Source organism: Papio anubis, chromosome 5, assembly GCF_008728515.1.
Source record: "Papio anubis isolate 15944 chromosome 5, Panubis1.0, whole genome shotgun sequence".
NCBI classification, from domain to species: Eukaryota; Metazoa; Chordata; class Mammalia; order Primates; family Cercopithecidae; genus Papio; species Papio anubis.
In genome coordinates this window covers 120,842,378-120,857,528 of record NC_044980.1, presented here as the reverse complement: position 1 = coordinate 120,857,528, position 15,151 = coordinate 120,842,378, and the positions used below count along the sequence as shown (strand labels likewise).

At 40.1% G+C, this 15,151-nt stretch overlaps 1 protein-coding gene across 2 annotated transcripts in view; it reads right to left on the bottom strand.

The window, feature by feature from the left end:
• SLC12A2 (solute carrier family 12 member 2) overlaps positions 1-14,842 on the bottom strand; it is a 103,260-nt gene extending 88,418 nt beyond the window's left edge. For both annotated transcript variants that reach the window (XM_021939656.2, XM_021939657.2), the window contains exon 1: positions 13,911-14,842. In XM_021939656.2, the coding sequence (XP_021795348.2) occupies positions 13,911-14,660 (750 nt within the window). In that variant the 5' untranslated portion in view covers positions 14,661-14,842. The remainder of the gene's footprint in view (positions 1-13,910) is intronic.
• Positions 14,843-15,151: the final 309 nt, after the last annotated feature.

Sequence of the window (15,151 nt, the reverse complement as noted above, 5' to 3'; positions counted from 1 at the left end):
GTTAGAAATTCTAGACCTGGAATAAATTTTTAAAGAAATTCATGAAAAAAAAATTTGAAATGAAAAATTCACTAGGTGGACTTAATAGCAGAATGGGAATGGCAGAAGGAGTAAAAGTTAAAAATATCAACTTACAGATTCAAGAAACTTAACAAACTGACAAAGGATACACAAAAAGAAAAACTCTTGAGGCACAAACTGCTGAAAGCCAAAGGTAAAGAGAAAATCTGGAAAGCAATGAGAAAAATAACATCTTACACAGTTGGCTGACTTCTTACCAGAAACACCAAAGGTCAGAAGACACTGAAATGGCATACCAAAACGGCTGAAAGAAGAAAGCTGTCAACTAAGAAGTCTATAACCAGCAAAGCTATCCTTCAAAACGCCAGTAAAATAAAGACATGTTTAGATAAACAAAAACTAAGAGAACTTGTTGCCAACTGACCTCCATTACAAGAAGTGCCCAACGAAGGGAAGCAGTCTGATAAATAAAGAATGAATATAAATGAAAATATTTTAAAACCATACATATTTTTTCTCTTCTGTTTTTTAAAGCCATGTAACTATTGAAAGCAACAAATACAACATATTTATCATCTAGATGACAGGAGCACTAAGAAAAGACAAAGTACTGTGTTTTAAAATTCCTATATTTCAGCTGAAGAAATTCAATATTCAAAGTAGAGTAACCACCAAAAAATAGTGCAAAGATGCATAACTAGACATTCAATAGAAGAATTAAATGAAAGGCCAAAAAATCTTAGCACAAAAAAATGGCAGGAAAGAAGAATTTGAGAAACAAAAAACAGGTAATAGGAAACAACATGATGTCAGGCCTAATTACAACCAAATCACAATAAATGTAAATGGACTAAAAAGTGTACAAAGAGCATGAAATGGCAAGTTATGGTACGTATACTTTAAAGTATTATAATTATATGAATATTCTATAGGTGGTATATGAAACTGATTATTTGCAAATGTTACTTAATGCTAGATAGGGAGAGAAGGATACAAAATTTTAGTTTAAAAATGTACACAAATGCAAAAAGGTTAAGGGTTTGAGACATTTAAGTTACCTTCCCTATTTCTCAAACTTTCTATATTACTTCCTTTTCCTCATGAAACAACAAACATTTGAAATAAGCAAAGTACAATGAAATTCTTTGAATAAAATTTTAAAGCGTTGGTTTTGAAAAAGGTTAATCCTCAGACTCTTAAAATTGAATACTCTAGGAAGGCTTGAGACTGAAATTTTCCGAAATTGTATAGTTCACTGACCCTTTTTTGTATTGAGATTTAAAACATTGTTAATTTTGTTAGCATTATGCTAGATGAAGATATTGCAATGATCAAAATTCAGCTCCTGTCCTTACGTCTACTCTAAAGGGTTATTACAGACTGCTATTTTCTGATAAGAAAATAATGAAAAGCAGAAACAAAATTATCTTCTGTTTCTGCAAGATGCCTCAAAGCCGTTTATTATGAACGTCTGTTTGTTGTTATTGCAGTTATTTTTCTTAATTACCGGTTCTTAAATTTGTCTCTGATCAGCAAATCTGCCTGATAATTGGGATTGATACAGGGGAGGTAGTACAATATTTTCTCTAAACCCAATCTTAGGCAAATCTCTAGAAATTTATAGGTAAGTTAGTACTGAGGCTATGTCCTGACCAGCTTTGCCAAAAAATATTTCTCCTTTACAATACTTATTTGCAAACGCTCTGAGTACACAATTCTCGTGACAGTTTCATTTTAAACCAAAAGAATGAGATTCAAATTGGTGATTAAATAAACAAAAAGCAAATTCACATTTTAATTTTCAAAGAAAAAAAGTCCTCCTATAGAATCAAGAATTATTTGCCATACCATTAGTTTCTAAAATATCAAGTCTGATAAGTTATGCCCTAAACCATTAGGTTTTATTTAAAAAAAAAAAAAAAAGAGGTTAATATCTAGACCCAACTGTTCCACAATAACTCATCAGGATTCAAACTTATCACTTCGTACTTGTATGTCTGATATCCCTACAACATTTGAATAGAACTCTTAATAGCAACATACCATGTTTTGTTCACACTTAAGGAGTAAAAACATAGATGTTTTTCCTAATACCTCATCTTTCCTAATAACCAGTGTCTGCTACTAAATAATTAGGTATTAATATCTATTACCTTTCCTAATAGCCAGTGTTTACCACTTACAAGTTGATATTAGCTTCTGAGTCTGACCATCTGTCAACTACCTACCTTGCAAGGTTGTTGTGCCCAGGCTACAGAAAACTCCTGAAACATATCAGATGTTTAACAATTGACAACTTAATTTAATTCAGTACACAGTTCTCTAACAGTTAAAGCCAGAACTTTGATAGATAGTACTTGTCTATATCAGGGTATTCCAAAATTGAGAATCAGCACATCAATGAAAACAAATGACTCTGCACTCTCAATATGGTAATCAAAGACTCAACATGGTCTAGGACACCAATTCTCAAACCAGGCTCTTTAACAATTACCAGGAAAACTCTAAAAACCACAAACACTCTAAAACAGGAGTATCCAATCTTTTGACTTCCCTTGGCCATATTGAAAGAATTGTCTTGGGCCATACAAAATACACTAACATTAATAATAGCTGATTTTTTTTTTAATTGCAAAAAAAATTTCATAATGTTTTGAGAAAGTTTATAAATTTGTGTTGGGTCACATTCAAAGCCGTCCTGGGCCACATGTGGCCCACAGGTTGTAGGTTGGTCAAACTTGCTCTAAGAGGTTGAATAAAACATACTTTGCCTGTTTATAAAAACAAAACACTACACAAACTCTTTGGGAAAGGGGAAACAGCCATTTTCCCCCAGGTGGTTCTTTTAGATATTTTGGAATCACTGGTCCAAAAGAAAAATACAGGGATACAGAGACCTGCCCTACCAGGTATTAGCTTGAAGGCAAACCACAGCCTTGCAAAATGAGACTGTTACTCCACAACCTTCTAAAAAACCCACCTACTCCAACAACTGAAGACCAAACGCAGATACGTAACTTAAGAATGCTTTGGAAACTAACATTTCTAACAATACAATATTAAATTTTCACAGGCCCAAATCTCCACTCTCACAAAGAAAACAGATCCATTGATTGAAACACTTCATTGAGAACCTAATGTTCTAGACATCTTTATTTAAGGAAGGATCCTATGCAAAATTAGAAGAACATTAGATTCTCTAATGACTTTAAACTAGTGGTGACTAACCTGGAAGAAAAGGAATAAAGGAAAGAATGAATGAAGGAAGGAAAAAAGTAATTTTAGATATCACCTCCCTTGACAGCACTATCTTTCTGTGATAATGGAAATCTTTGGTATCTCAATTGTCCAATGATAACAACTAGCCAAATGTGGTTATTAAGTACCTAAAATGTGACTCAAGTAACCAAAGAACTGAATTTTTAACACGATGTTAATTTAAAGTTAAATTTAACAGACACAAGTTACTAGTTACTGCAAAGTACAACCCATATTACATTAAAAAATTTATATCATACTTTTGGAAGATAAGGACAGGGGATGGCAGAGGAAATACAAAAAACTAAGACTCCATGTATAAAAACTTTCTTATTAATTTTTGAAAATTTTTCTACTAGGAAGAGATACATCCATACACTAGAACTGTGGAGCCTAAATCTTTTCTATTTTATATTCAATGAATATAAAAACATGTCATAAGTATTTTAAAAAAGAAAAAAGAAGTCACCAAAATAACAAGAGCTTATGCAGTATTAAACTATAGGATATTGAAATGAATGCCAACTGAGACTCAGTAATGCCTGCCCCAATTTCCAATGCTAGTTCTGCATGTCTACGATTTTGGTCAGGTCATTTAGTTATTTTGGGTCTTAATGCCACATATGCAAAACAGGGCAATTTCTCTGCCAAACATCCTTTAGAGAATCTAGATAACAAATATAAGGTAGGTAAGATTCTTTTGTACCACATTAATATGTAAAGAATTAGGCCTATTATTCAGTACGTATCAATTGAGCGTCTACTGTGCCAGGCCTCTACTAGATAACAACGACATAATGGTGATCAATCACAAAGTCAGCTTCTCATGGAGCTTGAAGTTAGCTTAAGGATACTCAAGCAACCATGTTAATAGATATACTACCACTAACTAAAGCCATTAAGGGAAAATGAGTTTGTTCTAGACTGGAGGATGAAGGCCTCCTCTCAAAAGAAATAAGGACTGAAGTGAAATCTTAAACTGAAAGTTAACATTGGGTGTATGGAAAGGTGGAAGGGAGAGGAAGAGTCCATGGAGAGTACTATGTACAAAGGCCGCACGACCAAAGGAATTATTGTGCCACTGGGGAAGTGAAACACTGAAGAGGCAAACCAGACATAGACAATGCAGGGAGCATTGGGCAACAATGATCAGTTTTGTTTTGGGCACAATAGTGATGGGAAAGCATAGTGAATATGAGAAGTTCAGTTACAAGGCTATTGCTGCAGCTTTGTTGGTGCAAAAGTCATTGTGGTTTTTGGCATTACTTTCAATGTCAAAAAACGCAATTACTTTTGCAGCAACCTAATAGGATGGTGGCAGCTTAGATTAAAAGAATATTTAGAAATTCAAGTTGACAGCACTCAGTGATTGGATGGGGGAATGAGTGCAAAGTGGCAAGGATGACTCATAGGTTTCTCACTTTTGTAGTATGATGAATAGTGGTACCATTCCGAGAGATACAGCACACACTGGCAGATGGCCTGGATTCTTTTGTTTCTGGAGGGAATGGGAGGAAATAATAAGTTTGTGAGCTTGAGTTATCTTTGAGACATTAAAACAAAAATGTCAAGCAAGCATTGGATACCCAGAACTCAGAGAAGGAGTGTGGGTAGAAGACGAAATTTTGGGAGTCATTGGACTACAGATGATGTAGCATAAGGAGAGAAAAAAGAGGAACAAGGAAGAAGAAAAGTCCAAATAAAGCCTTGAGGATGCTCAGGTTAGAGAAGGAGGTGACTGCAAAGGATGCCAGGCTGAAAGAGCCAGAAAGGCAGAAGGAAAACTAAGAAGCCAAGGAAGTGACCAAAAGACTTCAAAAGAACACCAAATGCTGCTTGAAAGCCGAACACTGCTTAAAAAAAAAAAAAAAAAAAAAAAAGACTTTCTGAAATTTGTGATAAGAATGGAGATCACTTGTGACTTTAACAAGAACTATTTATGCAAAATAGAAGCCACACTACAACAGTTTGAGTGAAAGGTAAGGAAGGAAAGACAGTAATTATAATCAATACTCTCAACAAGTCTAGCTGAGGAAGGAAGGAAAGAGCTTGTACCTGGAAAGCAATGAGAGTTACATAAAATATTCTGCTTTTTCTGTCAGATAGAAGCTACTCAAATTTCTTTAAAGGAAGTAAACTATTGACAGGAACAGTTAAATATGCAAGAAGAAAAATGAAAATCATAGGACCTCAGAACCGAACTGCAAAATACTGTTCACATCTACACTGTCCAATATCGTAACCAAAGGTCACAGGGGAGCTACTACTTCAACACTATTGAAATGTTTGTCTGAACTGAGATGTGCTGTACTGTATGTGAAAAACACACACAGGGTTTCAAACTTTGTACATAAAAAAGAAATTGAGATATTTCATTATAAATGTTTTAATATTCATTGTATCTGCAATAAATGTTTTAGACACAGTGTCAAATAAAATATATTATAAATTAATTTTGCCTGCTTCTTCACTTTTTTAAACGACATATGTAGTTCATACTATATTTCTGTCAGACAGCACTGATAAAGACCTTAAATGGTAAAAAGCCATAATCACAACAAGTGCTAGTCAAAACTTGGGACTGGGGTCCTCAGCCCAGTCATGCTCTGTGAAGTTTCCTACCTCCTTCCAAGAATCACCCCCCTTCCTCTCATCTCAGCTACTGCAATGGTTCCATTAAGATGATAACGGGTTTTTACCAAAGGGGTAGTGATTGATACAATGAGAGGTGTTCAGATACTGGATGTGTTTCAAATATATAATTGTTGGGATTTGCTGATAGTTTGGATGGGGGATGTATGGACAGGGTAATATCTATTTAGAACGGAGCTGATATTAATGGAGAAGTCTGTGGGGAGGGCAGGTCTCAGATGATTAGGGTCCTCCAAGTCTTTCCCCACTGGAATACTCAAGCCTGCCCTGCCAAACCACCTATGCTCCCCTGCAAAAGTCTCCAAAATGGCTAGCATACCATACCAAATTTTGTTTGAAACCAAATTGATGGAAGAACTAATTCACACTGACCCAACAAAGAACTATCCCACAGGTTTCCAGAATTCTGAACCTAGATGAGTATCTAATTTGTGACTATTCAGAAAAAGCACAGAATTTTTTTTTTAAGATCGGAAGAGTTTTTTTTTGAGACGGAGTCTCGCTGTGTCTCCCAGACTGGAGTGCAGTGGCAGGATCTCACTGCAAGCTCCGCCTCCCAGGTTCAGGCCATTCTCCCGCCTCAGCCTCCCGAGTAGCTGGGACTACAGGCGCCCACCACCTCACCCAGCTAGTTTTTTTGTATTTTTAGTAGAGATGGGGTTTCACCGTGTTAGCCAGGATGGTCTCCATCTCCTGATCTCGTGATCCAGCCACCTCAGCCTCCGAAAGTGCTGGGATTACAAGCGTGAGCCACCGCGCCCGGCCAAAGCACAGAATATTTTTAAAAAATTAAGGCAGAGGAATTTCTGAGTCCAATGATACTACCAATGTACTAGCCATAATTAGCTTCTGCTGAGAGTCAACATTCCACTAAGCTATTTTTGCTTTTCGGCTTTCCTCCTTCTTCCAACTAGAAACCCCCAAGTTCTCTATCAGCTCCAAGTTTTTTGTAATAGCTTTAAGCTAGCATTGGTAGAGATCCCAGTGAAAATGGAAAAAGACAAAGGAGGCCCTCAGCAGATAGAAGCTTTCATGGTTTAAATGAGACACCACTAATATGTTTTTAACTTCAGTATTTTAAGTAATTTTCCTTGTTGCTCACCCTCAGTGGGCTTTCACTTTGTGGAATCAACCCACTAATTCCCCACCCCTTCGTACAGTATTTGAAAGACTACTAGTTTTCATGGTTTTACCTGAAGAACAAAAGCACATTTTTATGCTAAAAAAATTAAAAGCTGTTTTCTGAAGTTCTACTATTTAACAAACCAGTAGCTGCAATTTTACCTGTGTGCCTCATTGGAGAACTAACTTGTAGAATGAAACCTTATCTTGAGTCCATCTTCCAAACCTGCCCTTCCCACAGACTTCTCCATTGATACCAACTCCATTCTAAACGGGGAAAACCCTGGTATTACTCTGTCCATACATCCTCTCATCCAAAACATCAGCAAATCCCAACAATTCTACCTTTGAAACACATCCAGCATCTGAACACCTCTCACTGTATCAATCACTACCATCTTAGTAAAAGTCATTATCATCTTAACGGAACCATTGCAGTAGGCTTCTAACTGGTTTCCTGCCTTCTACTCTTGCTCCCTTACAGTATATTCTCTACACAACAATCAGAGTGGTATTTTGAAAACATAAGTCAGATCACGTCAAATCTGACTCAAAACCCTACAATGCCTTCCCCTAAATCACTCAGAGTAAAATCCTAAGTCTTTATCATGATCTGCTAGGTTCTACACTATTTGGTCCTCACTACACCCTGACTTTCTCTATCACACTCTGCCTCATCGATTTGGTCTTGCGGACCTCCCTGTCTCTCAATCACACCAAGCACACTCCCATCTCAAAGTCTTGGTATCTGCCATTCCTCTGCCTAGAGTGTCCGTTCCCTGGTATCTGCATGGGGGTCACCCCTTTCTAGAGCCTGCTCACATATCAGAGGCCTTCCCTAACAATGCTAAAACAGCACCACCCAGCCATCATCTAGCCACCTTTAATTTTCCTCGCCCTGCTTTAATTTTGTTTATTGTCTCCTACCACTAGAATGAAAGTTCCATGACTTCGTTTTGTTCACTGCTATATCCTCAGCATTTAGAACAGTGTTGCTGTTGATGTTCAATAAGGATTTGTTGAATAACTGGGTTCACATTTATTTCACTTCAGCATGGAACTATACTATAGACTTCCCATATATATATATAAAAAAATATGTAACATAATGGAAAATCAATGAAAGCAAACACACTCCACACATAAGAACCAAGAAACTCTATTTTGGTCCTTTAAATTCCAGTCTCACAGGATTTTAAAATGTATGAACATAAATACACATAGAGAAGATATTAATTTAGCAGTGTACTGATTTTTGCTACATTTTAAATCCCAAAATTTCTCTTTCCTTCTACCCAGGAAATTTTTATGCTAAAAATTAAAAGCTGTTTTCTTAAATTCTACTATTTAACAAAGCAGTAGCTGCAATTTTACCTGTTCACCGCATTGTAGAACTACTTTAGTCAGTGTACACCTGGGGGAATGCATATAGTAGTATGAGTAAGCTTGACTTCAGTGGCAAGTGGCATGGGTTTAGCAGGGTAAAGCCCCTGGCAAAACTGTGAAATCAGCCAAATTTGACTTTGCCACATGTAAATATTTCTTATCAGGGTCCCACCTTTACCCAGTTCTGGACACTACCCTACTCTTCCCCTTACCCTCAAGAGACACACTCTTGTTCCTCCAGGGTGATTTTCAAGGACTAAAGCCATACACTGAAATGATTAACAGTGTGTGAAACTTCTTGACTAGGCATCAACACAGCCCACTCAGAGAAGCAGCTCATGGTTAGAAGAGATACTATAATTATTTAGTGTTTTACTTAAAGTACTTATTAAGTGACAGTAACTGCTCACCTGATTTGTACATCCCATGAACAAATCTTTATTAAGTGCATATTCTCTGTATGAAGATGAAAAAAAGACATATACAGATGCTAGTGAAGAAGTCATAATAATCAATATTTACATCATCCCATCTCCTCATTTCTGTCAGTTATATAATCATTCAACTCTCAGGAGTTCAAGGTACAGAAATGTTGGTGGTAATCCCCAAGGGTCCCCCTCAACATCTTTGTTATCTTAGAACAGGTCTAAGGGATAGAAGAGATAAAAAGAAAAGAACCTGCTGCTTCTACGTCCTAGCATTAAAGTCAGAAAAACCTGGATGTGAAGTCCAAATCCAGCTGTACTGCTATTTTTTTTTAGACAGGGTCTTGCTGTGTTGCCCATGCTGAAGTGCAGTGGCTGTTCACAGGCATGGTCACAGTGCACTACAGTCTCAAACTCCTGGGCTCAAGCAATCCTCCTGCCTCAGCTTCCCAAGTAGGGACAACAGGCTCTTACCTACCATGGCGCCTGTCCTCCAGCTGTATTTTCTGTAAAAATGGCTGTTAAGCAATTTCTTGTTTATTTTCTTTTCTTTCTTTTTTTTTTTTTTTTTGAGATGGAGCTTTGCTCTTGTTGCCCAGGCTGGAGTGCAATGGCGCAATTTTGGCTCACTGCAACCTCCACCTCCCGGGTTCAAGCAATTCTCCTGCCTCAGCCTCCTGAATAGCTAGGATTACAGGCATGTGCCACCACACCTGGCTAATTCTGTATTTTTAGTAGAGACAGGGTTTCACCATGTTGGTAAGGCTCGTCTTGAACTTCTGACCTCAGGTGATCCACCCGCCTTGGCCTCCCAAAGTGCTGCGATTACAGGGGTGAGCCACCACACCTGGCCAATTTCTTCTGTTTCTATTAGCCCATTTCATCTTGAGTAAAATGTGTATAAGACCTATTTCTTAGGAATTAATGAAAATCCAACAAGCAAAGTGACACCATGAAAGACAATATAGTTGCTCCCTTGACCTTTCCCCTTGTTAACGAGAAAGGCAAAAATAGAGGAACCATATAGAAACCCTTGACATACCACCAGCAAAAGGCTCCAAAGCCTTGGCCTAAGGACAACTGCAACGATAATGCTACCTTTAAAAACAAAAATACTAGAAATTATGGTTTACTGGTCAAAATAGTAAAACAAAAACAAAAACAACAAAAAAACAAAAAACAAAAACAAAAAATTATTTTAATAACGCTTTAAATTCAGTAAGAGCTAGTACGGATTGTCCACCACTCCACTTTCCACATTTGATAATCTTGCATTCCATCATACATGTTGAAGATGTCCATCAAATACTTTCTTGTTACCCTCCACCTTTTATTTCTTCCTGTAGGGCCAAAAATCCATACTTTGATTTTTCACTCTGTGTGTGTACATATATACATTTTTAAACCAATTCCTGGCATCAGCTTTGAAGAGTTTCTGCCTTTCTAAAAACTATTTTCTCTCAGTTTCCCCCAACACTGCCCTCCAGGCTATTTGACAGTATGGCAGCTCTTCCTTAATTTCCTTTGCTAGTGGCTTTAAACAATCTCGAAGTCCAATGCCAGACCCTATTTTCTGTTCTCTTATCTATCACTCTCCCTAAGTAATTTAGTGCATGACTTTAAGCAACCAAACCTTTATATGAAAATATACGAGTGTGTGTGTATGTGTATATATATATGCGCGCTCTCTCTCTCTCTCTCTCTCTCTATATATATATATATATATACACTGCCTCCTCCATGACTCTTGGAATAAGTTGTCTTTGTCTTTACAGGCTACTCAAACAGAATAGTCTCAAATACAAACTTCTCCCAACCACCGAATCTATTCCTCCTCCCATCTTTCTCACCTCAAGCAACGGTACCAACATCTATTAAGTTTCTCAAGTTCAAAATCTAGAAGTCAGCTTCTATCTCACCCGCACATCCCATCCTTTCTGCCACCAACCTTTACTATCTGTCACCCAGACCACAGTAATCACTTGAGTCTCTTTGCTTCCATTCTTGCCCCTGCCAATCCATTCTCCACCCAGAGCCTAAAGATGTTAAAACAAAATGGATCAGGTGGCTACCCCACACAAAATTCTTCAATAGTGTCCCACTACATTTATAATGAAAGACACTGAGCTCCTTTTAGTTATGTGAATATACCACTTTTTCTCACCCCATTACCTTCACGTACGCTGTCCTTTTGGTCTGGACTGTCATTCCACCCAATCATCAACTTACCCTTCAGGGCTCAGCTTCAATGTCATACTTCTCAAAAAAAATGCCTTCCCAAACCCCAATTAAAATTAGGTCCTATTACATCTTTACAAGTATCCTTTTCTTTCATAATACTTAAAAAACAGTTATTAACTATATTATTTGTCCAACTATTTTGTTAATGTCTGTCTAGGCAGAAGCAGTAACTGGTTTGCTAATCACCGTGTAATCCCACAGTGTCACAACCATGTTGTCAACATCTAAGATACCACCTTCCCCAATAACTATTTAATAGATGGAGAAACTCATACCTACTGGTCCTAGAATGGCTATACAATATAGCAAGATGTACCAAGGATATTTATCTATTCCCCTACAGCTGGACATCTAGACAAAATACTTTTAAAGTCAGTGATGGATAATGAAAGGAATTCAACTGGAGGAAAGACAATCCAGTCCTTTTCCCTAACAAGTTTCTGAAGTCTTTTACTTCTTTTGTTATTCTACAGTTCCCAACACAGAGTTAGTCCCATGGTAGATAATTACGCACTTAGTAGACCAAAGTAGAGTATATGTCAATCAATCGACTGCTAGAATTAGGTGTTATAAAAATTCTAAATATTATAATTCACTGAAGGCTAGAAGCATTAGAGGTGTTAGAGAGGTGGAAGTCAATTTAGACAGAGTAAGGGACAACTTCTGGGAATCCAGCCAACCTGTTATCACCCCTACTCTGCCCCTCTTTCGACAGCGGTGTATAGTCATAATTGTACTACTTAACACCCATTTCTTTAATCCATCTGCTAAAATTCTAACCAAAATTATCTTCAACATGTAGTTATTAGTTAAGCCAACAAAACAGTGGCCATAAAGATTATGAGTGGCAGAAGGTAAAAAACTATAAAGAATTAAACTACCTGTTGCATAAATGAACCTGAACATAACATTTTATATACTATATTCATCTAATAACATAAGAATTAAGAGAATCTAAAATTGAGATCCTAGAGTCTTCTGAAGGGCCAATATAAGAGGGAAATAACAACTAGCTATTATTTTCCAGGCACTGAACATGGTCATTTTTATTGCGCTTTTCTTCTAATCTTCATAATAACCCTGAAAAGCTGAAGCTGAGAGGTTGGGTGATTTCTTCAACTGCCGTACAACAAACAATACAGGTGTTGTTTTTTAGACACTTTGAACCAAAAAGCCAAGCAAAAAACACAAAGACACACAAATCTAAAGCTTTGGAGAACTTTAAGTGCTTTGTTATTGAGATAATTTAATTCAAAATACCAAAAACTTCCATAGGAAGCATATATGCTCAAGATATATACCTTTCAACTGGATGTCTTTCTAAAACTTATGGGTAAATACAGATCACTTTACTGCTCACCTACTTGGCTTTGGTAAAATAAATCTAAAATATATCTGTATAATATTTTCATTAGTAAATACGTCCTAAGAAAAGGAAAATTGCTAGCTTCATATCTACTTTTGTCTACAATGATTTTTGGGTTTTGAAAAGAAAAAACAGACTTGATAGAAACTACAGAAGTATGAATGAAAAATGTTTTAGACATTGTTTTGCTTCTGATTATGATAAAATACCACAATGGAACAATAATATTATCTAAAGCTAAATGATCTCAGGCTTTTAAACAATCAATAAGCTGTAAGAGTTGGGACCTCTGTAATTACCTCTGTGTGAATGTTACATTATCAAACACTGGGACAAGTACAGTCTTGTATGAAATCACTGTATGAGATCAAATAATCATATTCAAAAGAATTCACATACTGGATTTAAGCTTTTCCACACTGTGATCATTTCAACCTATGTGGTACTATCCTCTGGCGTTTACAAAATTCCATCAATGTAGTCATTACACACTTGTAAAGGAAGACTTCAAGTAATTCCGGCTCATAAAAAAGTTAAACATTAATGAAATTTCAAAAGCATAAATGTTATCTCAAAACAAAGATATTGAACACTGAAGAAATAACAGTCTTATGTGACCATAAAAAAACAGAATTACAAAAATCAATGAGTTTATGGGGATGGTTTTCTGTTTACAAAGTGTAACTGCTTATTGTAAAGACCCCAGAGGTCTTCCTGGCCATCTTCTACAGAAAAACCAATTCTCCCGTTTCCCTTTTTTCTTTAAAGACTCGCCCCTCTCCCTAATTTTTTAAATATACACCTCTCTCAAAACGTTTTCATTGCAAAAAAAAAGAGTTATGCCATTATCAGGAACAGAGTGTCCCAAGATTTAAGATTTCTATGATCCTTTGCATATTCAAGATTGCAAGAATTGAGCTTTAGTAACTCATAGACCATAAACACACCCTGTTAAGATTTTCCTTCCAACACCAACATTCCCACTGTTGGGATCCCTAATAGGCGTACATAAGCCACACAACACAATCTTTTAAAACGACACAGATGGTAGGTGCTCTCCAACCTCTTTCGAGAGAGGTCCTCACCTAAACCTCCTGCACCTTCTCTTCTCAAGGGCCCACAAACACAACTGTCATTCAGAGGGGTGGTGACTGTTAAGCGTGGGTGGGAAAGAAAGTGCACACGAGATACCTAACTGGATGGGGAAGGTTGTTAAAAGCAGCCCTCCAGTATCACTTAACTAGCCAAACCCGCTACAAACTTTTTAAGAGATTAAGTTACATTCCTCTGCAATTCCACCCTTGACAGCTGAATCCAGAGATGCCAGCAAGTCGTGCATGTCTACTCCTGCCACCTCAACTCGGGAAGAGTCTGCAGCCACATCCCGCGGTCGGCATGCACCAGGGGCTGGGGAAGAAGGGAGGGCCGGGCGAGCTCACCTTTTCCAGCTCGTCATGGAGCTCCGCCAGGCTAGGCCGTAGCAGCTTCTCGCCCAGCTGCGCGGCTGTGTGCCGGTAGTGATCGATCCTGGGCACAGCGTCCATAGTGTTGTGGCCGAAGGTGCGCAGGTAGTAGGTGTTGGTGTGGGTATCATAATAGTAGTGCTGGTGGTGCCCACTGCCGCCGCCGCCGGAGTGCAGGCTGCTGCCCTCGCTCAGCACCGTGTCCCCGCCGTTCTGGAAGCTCACGTTGGGCCCGTCGCCACCGACCCCGGCAGCATCCGACAGGCTGTCTTCAGCCGACGAGGAGGCAGCCGGGTCCACGAAGTTCACGCGGAAGCGGCCCTTGGCTTCCTCGCTGCCTTTAGCCGGCCCGCTCTCGCCGCCGCCTTCCCCGTCCGCAGGGGTCTGCTTGGCCCCCGCCCCAGCACCAGCCGCCGCCGCTGCCGCCGCCGCCGCCGCAGCAGCAGCGGCCCGCCCGGCGTTCTCGGAAACCAAGTCCACCTGGAAACGGCTCTGGCTCGGGGTGGGCCCCAAGGGTCTGCCCAGCCCGTCCCCGGCCGCCGCAGCGCCCTCGCCGCGGACCCCGCCGCCGTCCCGACTCGCGGGCGCAGCATCCTCCGGCACCGAGGGCACAGCCGTGCCGGGCAGTTCCACCCTGGCGGCGGCCAGCGCAGCGGCTGGCGGCGTCTCCCCGACCCCTGCCAGTCCCGGGGCGCCGGAGGAGGGCGCCGTGGGCACCGGCTCCATCGCTGCCCGACCCCCGGCGGAACTGCAGAGCCCGGCGGACGTCTCCGGCAGCACGCCCTCCGCACCCCTGGCCGGCGGTGGCCACGGCCGCAAGACCAGGTGAGGAAGTCTTTCTCCCCGCCGCCCGCTGGCCGCCGCTAGCTGGGACGGCACAGACGCCACTGGCAGCCAAGCGAGCGCGCGAGTGTGGCGGGCGCGGGGCGGGCCCCGCTGTTTAAAGCCTCGGCGGGGCTGTGGCTGCTGCGGCTCCGGCAGCAGCACGCGGGAGGCGGGGCCGGAGGCTCCTCCGCCTCTCAGCCCGCCCACCCACGGTCCCGCAGCGGCGCGCGGCTGACGCTCACTCAGCGATCCGGCCCTCCGCTGCTCCTGCACGACCCCACGCGAAAGCGGCCGGTGCCAGGATCGCGGCCAGCCAGCCCGCGCCGGGCCTCGGGCAGTGCGGGCAGCACGGGCAGCACGAACGGCGCGATCTGGGGGCAGGCGCGGCCGCC